The 10566-nt window shown below is 39.8% G+C and overlaps 2 gene segments (V, D, J or C); one reads left to right on the forward strand and one right to left on the reverse strand.

Moving 5' to 3' along the window:
* Positions 1 to 3432: 3432 nt before the first annotated feature.
* LOC135515057 (immunoglobulin kappa variable 3-15-like) lies at positions 3433 to 7320 on the reverse strand. The segment is given in 3 exon segments: positions 3433 to 4381; positions 6993 to 7112; positions 7234 to 7320. Coding segments are annotated over 3 exon segments (585 nt in total).
* A 1196-nt stretch (positions 7321 to 8516) lies between these two features.
* On the forward strand, positions 8517 to 9822 carry LOC135515129 (Ig kappa-b4 chain C region-like; the record flags this gene model as incomplete). The annotated part of the segment is given in 2 exon segments: positions 8517 to 8640; positions 9243 to 9822. Coding segments are annotated over 2 exon segments (441 nt in total), but the record flags the coding sequence as incomplete, so codon positions are not given.
* Between the last annotated feature and the right edge of the window lie 744 nt (positions 9823 to 10566).

Here is a 10566-nt window from a genome sequence, read left to right on the forward strand (position 1 = left end):
TGGTGAGCTGGGAGGTAGACGGGGCAGAGGTGAAGGAGGGGGTCCTGACCACCACAGAAGAAGAGAAAGACGGCCGCTACAGTTGCAGCAGCACCCTGACCCTGAGCAAGGCACGCTGGGAAGAGGGAGAGGTCTACACCTGCAGGGTCGCCCACGACGACACCAGTGACTCAGCCGCCTTCCGGAAAAGTCACTGTAGTGTCTAGAAGCCATTGTAGGGGGCTAGAGATTCCCCACATGGTGCAAGTGAAGGAAACATTAGTGTTTTAGAGCTGAATGTTCTAGTATAATAGTATAATAGTGAATCATTTCAGTAGTGCAGTGTGCTAAACTATTTTGAGATTTAGTTGTACATGTCGTCTTGACTTCAAGTTCAAATAAAGCTTGTTTTGATTAAAGAAACGCTTGCGGTAATTTTTTTATCATGATTCCAATGATCTCTATCTCATGAATAGGCAGCACATTTCATACTAATTTATATCAAACAGCTTCATAATTTAGCATTGTTGCATATAGCTCATGCTGTCAAACAGAATTAAAAGTGTATCTGATCCAACAAATACTCTGCATTCATTTCTACAACTGAATGATCCAGTTATACTGTAGCATCAATACCAGTGAGGATAATGATTAGGGATATTTGATAATAAACCTCTAAGATCTGCTCTCAGAACTCTCACTTCTAAATAGTTACTTTTCATAACATATGTATATTTGCAATGTTTATTAAATGAGATGTTTTAGCAGTGGTTTTCAACAATATGTATATATATTAACAATATTCTACACTTCATTATATTTCCCCTGGTCTTCTCTACCTCCAACCCTCTGGGGACAGGGTGAACATCTGGTGATGTAGTGTTGCTCTATTCTGGAACAAGCAGAACCACCCAGCCCTGTCTATGTAAATCTCAGTTTCACTTCCACGGCTACCACACAAGCAGTTGAACAGTTTCACTGATTGAAATAGCTTGGACTGGGCCAGATTTGAGGGATTGGCTGGTTTTCATAACCTCTATGGTGGATGCAGGAAGTGAAACAACATATATGCCATAATGTAATTAATGACAGATAAAATGAGTATTATACTTTATGTAGATAGTGTGTGTAGTGTAGATATTGCAGATAGTGTAGTGTACATGTGTGTCATGGTTAGTCCAACATCAGGTCTAGCAGTCAGTAACCTACTCAGGACAAATAGTTAATACTTTGCTGTAGACTAATACTTCCACATTTGATATGGGAACTTGTTCTGGGGGGCTGAAGTGGTTATAACTTTGAATTCATGTTGAGGTCATAACACCTTTGGTTTGGCTTCTCATGTGGACTGGTAATGGCTCACATTTGACCGATGTAGCTACATTGACCAGCAGACAAATGACAACTATCGTCTACACATGACTGTATCTTGTTGACTGTACCAAAGGCCTGTACAGAGCTGGGGGGAAAAGTGTTCCAGTTCTCTGGCTCTTTCACTTGGAAGGAGCTTCAAAGGGCATGAAATTGCAGGAGCTTGTCTCTTTGACTGACTACTCTAGCTAGGGTAGACTGTAGACTGACTACTGTAGCTAGGGTAGACTGTAGACTGACTACTGTAGCTAGGGTAGACTGTAGACTGACTACTGTAGCTAGGGTAGACTGTAGACTGACTACTATACATAGTGTAGACTGTAGACTGACTACTCTACATAGTGTAGACTGTATACTGACTACTGTAGCTAGGGTAGACTGTAGACTGACTACTGTAGCTAGGTTAGATTGTAGACTGACTACTCTACATAGTGTAGACTGTAGACTGACTACTCTAGCTAGGGTAGACTGTAGACTGACTACTGTAGCTAGGGTGGACTGTAGACTGACTACTCTACATAGTGTAGACTGTAGACTGACTACATAGTGTAGACTGTAGACTGACTACTCTAGCTAGGGTAGACTGTAGACTGACTACTCTAGCTAGGGTAGACTGTAGACGGACTACTGTAGCTAGGGTAGACTGTAGACTGACTACTCTACATAGTGTAGACTGTAGACTGACTACTCTAGCTAGGGTAGACTGTAGACTGACTACTGTAGCTAGGGTAGACTGTAGACTGACTACTCTACATAGTGTAGACTGTAGACTGACTACTCTACATAGTGTAGACTGTAGACTCACTACTCTAGCTAGGGTAGACTGTAGACTGACTACTGTAGCTAGGGTAAAAATATGGTGGACAATGAAGTGGTGGGTTGTCAATGTTTTAACCCCTAAATGCACCACAACTCCCAAAATAATTATTGCCTTCTCAATGTGTACATTAATGGTTTTAGTCTGTAGTACTTTGTGTTTTATGTTGTAATTGTGTGTTAACTTTGTGTGCTGCTATTTTGACCAGGTCTCTCGTAAAATAGATGTTTAATCTCAGAGACTAACCTGAATAAAGGTACAATTAAATAAAACATGGGTTTCAAAACATCTAACTTTTATAAGTGGACTTTCAGGTCATGACAAACATAACTAGTCTCAACCTTGATAACGATGATGATGGGGAACATGTGATCTGAATGATACTTTCTACACATATTCAAAAATGACCTCCTCTACTGATCAGTGTTCCATGTCACTGTCTCTTCCCCCTCATCACCTGCAGTAGGCCACATCTGTAGCAGTACAGTCACTGTGCAGTCTGACTGAGGGAGGTTTTTGTACGACTCTGTATCACTGTGTGAACACATTACCACTGTGTAAACTCTGACAGTAGTAATCTCCTGCATCTTCAGCCTGGACTCCACTGATGGTCAGAGTGAAGTCACTATGAGATCCACTACCACTGAATCTAGATGGAGTCCCAGACTGAAGTCTTGTAGCATAATAAATAAGTAGTTTAGGAGCTCCTCCAGGTTTCTGTTGGTACCAGGCCATACAGGTGTAATCACCAGGACATCTATCTGCTACATTTGAACTGGTTTTACAGTTTATAATAACCGTCTGTTCTGGGAGAACAGTTTTCACTGCAGGAGTCTGAGTCACAGTGACCTGTCCTCTGGATTCTGAAACAGACACATTTAAGAATATTGTATTTCAAGCATGTTTTTGTCTGAATTTTAAGGCAGAGTTGATATTTAGATTACATACTTCGATAACAAAGTTAATTTTGGAGCATTAAATTAAAAAATCTTACCCTGAATTAAGAAAGTCAGTATCCACACAAAGCTCATGATGAAAGTCATCATTGAAGTTCTGTTGTCATGAAGGACAGCTTTCAGTCATGAAGTGTTAAACTCACAGGGCTATAAACCCTCCCAGACCACTGAAGCATGTGCTGTCTATGCAAATTGTCTTATACTGTATGTAAATAGTCTTCCTGGACAGTCAGACTTTATTACTAAATATTGTGTGATGTAGAAACATGGTAGCTATGTAATAATTTACATGGGTTTGATTTAAGTGCTCTAAGTGCTTTATTACAGACATCTACAAATGACGCATATTGTTATTACTGTGTTATTAGACCAGATTGAATCTGTGTTCTGTCTCCCTCCAATGGTCAGGGTCAGTGACTGCAGTCTGTGTGGGGACTGTGATGCTGCTGAATGACTCTGATAGAAAGGGGAGATCTCCAGAGCTCTGACATCTCCAGTCTTCTGCTTAACCTGATGCTCTCTGGAACTACGACAGTGGTGTGAGGGAGGATGTCTGGGTAATGTTTAGAGGCTTTATTGTATGTGTTTGAATCATGTTGATTCAATTCTAGCTATTCAAAACACAAGTCATCATTGCACATCATCTATAGTCAGATTGGTTGATGGTTTTCCTTGAGTTACTCAATAGAGTCAACATGTAGTTAATAGTTAGGAGAAACATTTAGTGATCAGTTATGATCTAAAGTCTTCTAGACATAGCTCTTGTTTGATTCTATTGTTGTTCAGCTCTACTACACCCTGTGTCATTATACTGGATCATCTCCTCCCCTCAGCACCTGCAGTAGGTCCCAGCTGTACCAGTACAGTCACTGTACAGTCTGACTGAGGGAGGTTTTTGTACGACTCTGTATCACTGTGGACCAAAAGGTGCTACCAAGCCAGTTTGTGTGTCCACTCTGACAGTAGTAATCTCCTGCATCTTCAGCCTGGACTCCACTGATGGTCAGAGTGAAGTCACTCCCAGATCCACTGCCACTGAATCTAGATGGAGTCCCAGAGAAGAGGGTGCTTCCATAGTAGACCAGTAGTTTAGGAGTTTCTCCAGGTTTCTGTTGATACCAGGCTAAACATGGTTTACCTGACCTATTACAGTCAGGATACACATCACTGCTGGCTTTACAGTTCATAGAGACTGGCTGTCTGGGGAGAACAGTTTTCACTGTAGGTGTCTGAGTCTCAGTGATCTGTCCTCTGGATTCTGAAACAGAGAGAAAGCTAATAAATGTATCTCCAGGGATGAATAAAACAATTTAAACAATCTTTCAGTTAACTCAAGCTGTTTACTATTCAGTATACCAACATAAAACTCCTATATATGTTGTACCTTGTATGTAGAAAGCAAGTGTCCAGAAGAAGACTGTGATAAAAGTCATGGTTGTTGTGGGTTCTGTTGTCATGAAGGACAGCTCTCAGTCATGAAGTGTTAAACTCACAGGGATATAAACACTCCCAGACCACTGAAGCATGTGCTGTCTGTGCAGAGCATCATCAAAATGTAAATAATCTTCTGGTCTTCTCTCCATACACCATTATTCAGTATACTTAGAACACTAAGGATTCATTATTATTATTTTTTTTTAACCTTTATTTAACTTGGCAAGTCAGTTTAGAACAGTTAAGAACAAATTCATATTTTCAATGACAGCCTAGGAACAGTGGGTTAACAGCCTTGTTCATGGACAGAATGACAGATTCCATCAGTCGGATTAGAACTGATTCCATCAATCGGATTAGAACTAATTCCATCAGATTAGAATTGAGAGTCCATTATAATCTGATGATCTTGTCGCCTAATAATCATAGAATTCGATAATAATATGTAAATAAATAAATGGAATAAAAAGGGTATAAATACAATGCTATAATTGGTTTAAGGGCTATCACATATGATCACTATCAATATTGTACAGCAAGACTAAACCATAGTGAATGCTGGAGAGAATAAAATACAAATAATACATCATTGTATCATGTAACACACATCACTTTGTCTGTTCATTTGTGTTATGGTAATATGGTATGGTAACATAATGATGTCTATGGAAAAGAGGAATACCAGTCATGCTCCACCGTCCAGTGATCATTGGTCATATTACTCCCCCTGCTGGGAGATTCCTGTTAGTGCAGTGAGCTGTGTGGATTGAATACTGGACTGCTGGACTATTGGACTGCCACTGAGAGAAGAGGGGCTCCGCTGTGCAGGACTGCTACTCTGTTCCTGTCTGAGTTCAGCTCCCTGCCTCCTCTCCTCTCCTCTGTCTCTGATCAGACACACTGAGACTCTGTAGACCATCATTACAATTACATGAAACAGCATCTCCTCAACATCTTAAGATTTCATTTGATTTATTTACCCTCTATTTAACGAGAGAAGTCACATTGAGATTTCAAGTGAGCCCTGGCAAGAGAGTAGCATCCATACAGTATACTGTACACATGAGACACAACACCAGGGAAAGTATCTGAACTGAAGAACTTCCTACCCGTAGCACTCACTTCTGTCATCATGAAGTGCTTTGAGACGCTAGTTAAAGACCACATCACCTCCTTCCTCCCTGGCACACTCAATCCCCTCCAATTTCCCTGCCGCCCTGACAGATCCACGGACGACGCAATCACTATTGCACTGCACACTTCCTCACCCACCTGGACAAGAGGAATGAACATGTGAGGACTCTGTTCATTGACTACTGCCTTCAATTCCACAGTGTCCTATAATCTCACCACAAACCTCACAGCCCTGGGTCTGAACTCCTCCCTATGCAACTGCGTGCTGGACTTCCTGATGTGCTGTCCCCAGGTGGTGAAGGTAGATAACACTTCCTTCTCGACACTGTTTCTCAAAACGGGGGCCCCACAAGGGTGCGTAGTCAGTCCCCTCCGGTACTCCCTGTATACCCAGGACTACGTGGCCTCACATAGTTCCAACTCCATCATCAAGTTCACTAACGGCACAACAGTAGTAACCCTGATTAACAACAACAAAGAGACAGCCTACAGGGAGAAGGAAGACACTGACGGTGTGGTGCCAACAACCTCTCCCTCAGGAAAACAAAGGAGCTGATTCTGGACAAATTGCACACTCCCTCAAAATTTGAGATATCTGTGGCTTTGTCTGACAAAACTGCACATTTTAGAGTGGCCTTTTATTATCCCCAACACAAGGTACATCTATGTAATGATCATGCTGTTTAATCAGCTTCTTGATTTGTCACACTTGTCACGTGGATGGATTATATTGGCAAAAGATAAATGCTCACTAACAGGGATGTTACTAATCTGTGCACAACAATTGAGAGAATTATGCTTGTTGAGCGTACGGAACATTTCTGGGATCTTTTTTTCACTTCATATGTTACATTGATATTTTTGTTCATTCTATGTTACCAACCATGATGATTATGAAGATGATGATGGTCATGTGATCTGAATGATTTCAAACCATATTGTCACATCACAGTTGACCTCATCTAGTTACCAGTGTTCCATTTCACTCTCTCCCCCTCAGCACCTGCAGCAGGTCCCAGCTGTAGCAACACAATCACTGAGCAGTCTGAATGAGGAAGGTTTTTGTACGGCTCTGTATCACAGTGTGAACAAATGTTTACTATTGATATGTTTATAACTCTGACAGTAGTAATCTCCTGCATCTTCAGCCTGGACTCCACTGATGGTCAGAGTGAAGTCACTCCCAGATCCACTGCCACTGAATCTAGATGGAATCCCAGACTGAAGTGTTGTAGCATAATAAATAAGGAGTTTAGGGGCTCCTCCAGGTTTCTGTTGATACCAGGCTAAACATGGTTTACCTGAACTCCAGCAGTTAGTTTGCACATCAATGCTGGCTTTACAGTTCAGAGAGACTATCTCTCCTGGGAGAACAGTTTTCACAGTAGGAGTCTGAGTCACTGTGATCTGTCCTCTGGATTCTGAAACAGAGAAAATGGATAATTGTACCAGGAATTAATATAACAATCTTGAAAATATTTCAGTTCACTCAAATTGTTTGCTTTTCATTATTCAAATGTAAAACTCCTATATATTTTGTACCTTCAATGTAGAAGACAAGTGTCCAGATGAAGATGGTGATAAAAGTCATGGTTGTTGTGGGTTCTGTTGTCATGAAGGACAGCTCTCAGTCATGAAATGTTCAACTCACAGGGAGATAAATGCTCTTAGAGTAGCGGGGCGGAAGCATTATGCAAATTAATGTTTCAAATCTATTTTTTTCAGTTTCCAAGTAGGCTCAATTAATTAGAATGTATTTTATACTGATTGTGCTATCTTTAATAACATCAAACAGCAACTGTTTACTCAGATCACTAATGTATGGTAACTTTTTCACACCACCATTGTATTGTTATTCTGATGATGATCAGATATAATGAGCTGTCTGTTCACTCATGCTTGGTCTCTCATGTAAGTTCCTCTAATCAGTTAGTGAACACTTCTCTAAACTAAAGCTGGTAGGATTCCTCTGGTAGTGTTGTCTGTCCTCTGTGACTTTACCACCACTGTTAAATGTGAGATCAACATGTTTAATACAGGAATATACAACATGGATCACTATCACTACTGCTGCTGCTGTTGTCTTTCATATGGACAATATGGAGGAATAGTAGCAACACTGATCTGATGCTGGACTGTATCTACAGACTAGGAGAACACCTGATACACAGAGGAAAGAACAAATACTATTATCTGGTTGTAAGATACAATTCATATTTATACTATCTAGAAACAGCTAATATGAAGTGTTTGTTCTACCTGGAAGATGTTAAAGTGTATTAGTGTTGATTATGATTCTGTATGAGTGATATTCACTGTAGCAGCTGCAGCATCACAACACAGAGAGGTTTTTGTACCAGCAGTAATAGTGATTGTATCACTGTGGTGGACTTTTGGTAGTGGCACCAGACTTGATGTTGGAAGTAAGTAAACAACTAAATTAACTGTTTTATTCACCCTTTGATGTCTTTCCCTATAAATTTAGCCTCGATACTGAGGATTTTGTAAATAAAAAACAACAACTTTTTACATGATTTTGGGAATAAATACACAAGGCCGACACAAATTATGGCCAGTTAGAATATTCATATTTTTAATAAGTATGTTATTACATCGTATCAAATTTGACCTGCCTTTCAACTATGAGAGTGAATGATCTACATTTTATATTAGGTGTATGAAAAAAGCATACTGCACCTTGTAGGAAATGTACAGTAAACAGCACGTTTTGCAAAAACTTTGGGAAAACTAAACAGAACACACTTGATTTCAAATGAACAAGATAAAATAATCTTTGGCAAGTATTCATAACATAGCATAGTTAATTATTGAACCACAGTCTAAAGAAATTCAGCTTCCCCAATGGTCAGAAGGTTGTTGTACCAGCAGTAATAGTGATTGTATCACTGTGGTACACTTTTGGTAGCGGCACCAGACTAGATGTTGGAAGTAAGTAACAACAATCTTGATATTTCTTTCTGATTAAATTTGATTTGTATTTCACTTTCAAATAACATTTTATTGAATTATAATGATGAATTGTAAGTTTATTTATGTCTGGTTTGTATGATTGCGGACTATAACGTAAATCTGGAAAATAACTATTTAATAGTATTGTATATAATATTCATCATTGTTGCATTGTGTTCCTGGTAGACTTCACAGTTAGTGTGAAGACAAAGGGTCTCAGTTATGGTTGTAACTGACTTCATAATCCAACATGGATGATATGTGATGAAAATACTATGAATATGAGTCTGCTGTTCTGATCAGATCCAATACTAAACAACATCTGTAGAACATGTATAACTGACACCATATAACTAGTAACTCTAGTTATTTAACCACTTTATACTTGTTTGGTTCATAAATCTGCTTTGTATAATTACTTTAGTGTTTTCTCTACAGCTTTTAAACAATCTAACTGTTACATTCGTATTTAGAGGGCATTTCCAATTCACTTTATTTGTATGTGTACTTGATTGAAGATCATCTTTAAGTGTAGCTGTACTTGATGTAGTTACTTAGTTGATGTGTTCTATTTGTTCCAGGTAACAGTGCCCCCACCCTCACTGTCCTGCCCCCCTCTAGTGAGGAGCTGTCCAGTACAACAACAGCCACACTGACGTGTCTGGCCAACAAGGGCTTCCCCTCAGACTGGACCATGAGCTGGAAAGTGGACGGGACCAACAAGAACCAGGAGACCAGTTCTAGGGTCCTGGAGAAGGATGGTCTGTACAGCTGGAGCAGCACCCTGACTCTCACTACCCAGGAGTGGACCAAGGCAGGAGAGGTGACCTGTGAAGCCCAGCAGAAATCCCAGACTCCAGTCACCAAGACCCTGAGGAAGGCTGACTGTTCTGGGTAGGACCCCTCAGTCACACACCCCTGTGGAGAGAGGCTGCAGGTTCCTCTGCTTAGACTCTGTTCTGAGATCAGATGTTCTTTGTCTCATTGATCACTGTAAACTAACAGAGGGCTTTGCTTGAGTTCATGTGTCAATCCTCTCTGTAGACTGAGGTTGTATCATTGTTAGATGTGATGTGTACTGTTTATTACTATTAGATGCTGTAGGAATGTTTGCTTTGATGATAAATATATGAAAATAAAGATTTCCCTTTGGAACAAATATTTTTATTTTCTCTTTCAATGTTGTTGAATGGTGTAGTCATATATTGATAATGCCTGGTGGACAGTTTCTTTTAAAACTATCAGACCTCAAGGTCATTGCTTAGTTATTTATGTTCTCACTGCATTGTCATCAACCAGTAAATCATATCAAATCAAGTTGTATTTGTCACATACACATGGTTAGCAGATGTTAATGCGAGTGTAGCGAAATGCTTGTGCTTCTAGTTCCGACAATGCAGTAATAACCAACGAGTAATCTAGCTAACAATTCCAAAACTACTACCTTATACACACAAGTGTAAAGGGATAAAGGATATGTACATAAAGATATATGAATGAGCGATGGTACAGAGCGGCATAGGCAAGATGCAGTAGATGGTATCGAGTACAGTATATACATATGAGATGAGTATGTAAACAAAGTGGCATAGTTTAAAGTGGCTAGTGATACATGTATTACATAAAGATGCAGTAGATGATATAGAGTACAGTATATACGTATACATATGAGATAAATAATGTAGGGTATGTCAACATTATATTAAGTAGCATTGTTTAAAGTGGCTAGTGATATATTTTACATCAATTCCCATCAATTCCCATTATTAAAGTGGCTGGAGTTGAGTCAGTGTGTTGGCAGCAGCCACTCAATGTTAGTGGTGGCTGTTTAACATGTGGCGCCGACAGAGATGGCCGCCTCGCTTCGCGTTCCTAGGAAACTATGCAGTTTTTTGTTTTTCTACG

Source organism: Oncorhynchus masou, chromosome 26 (genome assembly GCF_036934945.1).
Source record: "Oncorhynchus masou masou isolate Uvic2021 chromosome 26, UVic_Omas_1.1, whole genome shotgun sequence".
Taxonomy (NCBI): domain Eukaryota; kingdom Metazoa; phylum Chordata; class Actinopteri; order Salmoniformes; family Salmonidae; genus Oncorhynchus; species Oncorhynchus masou.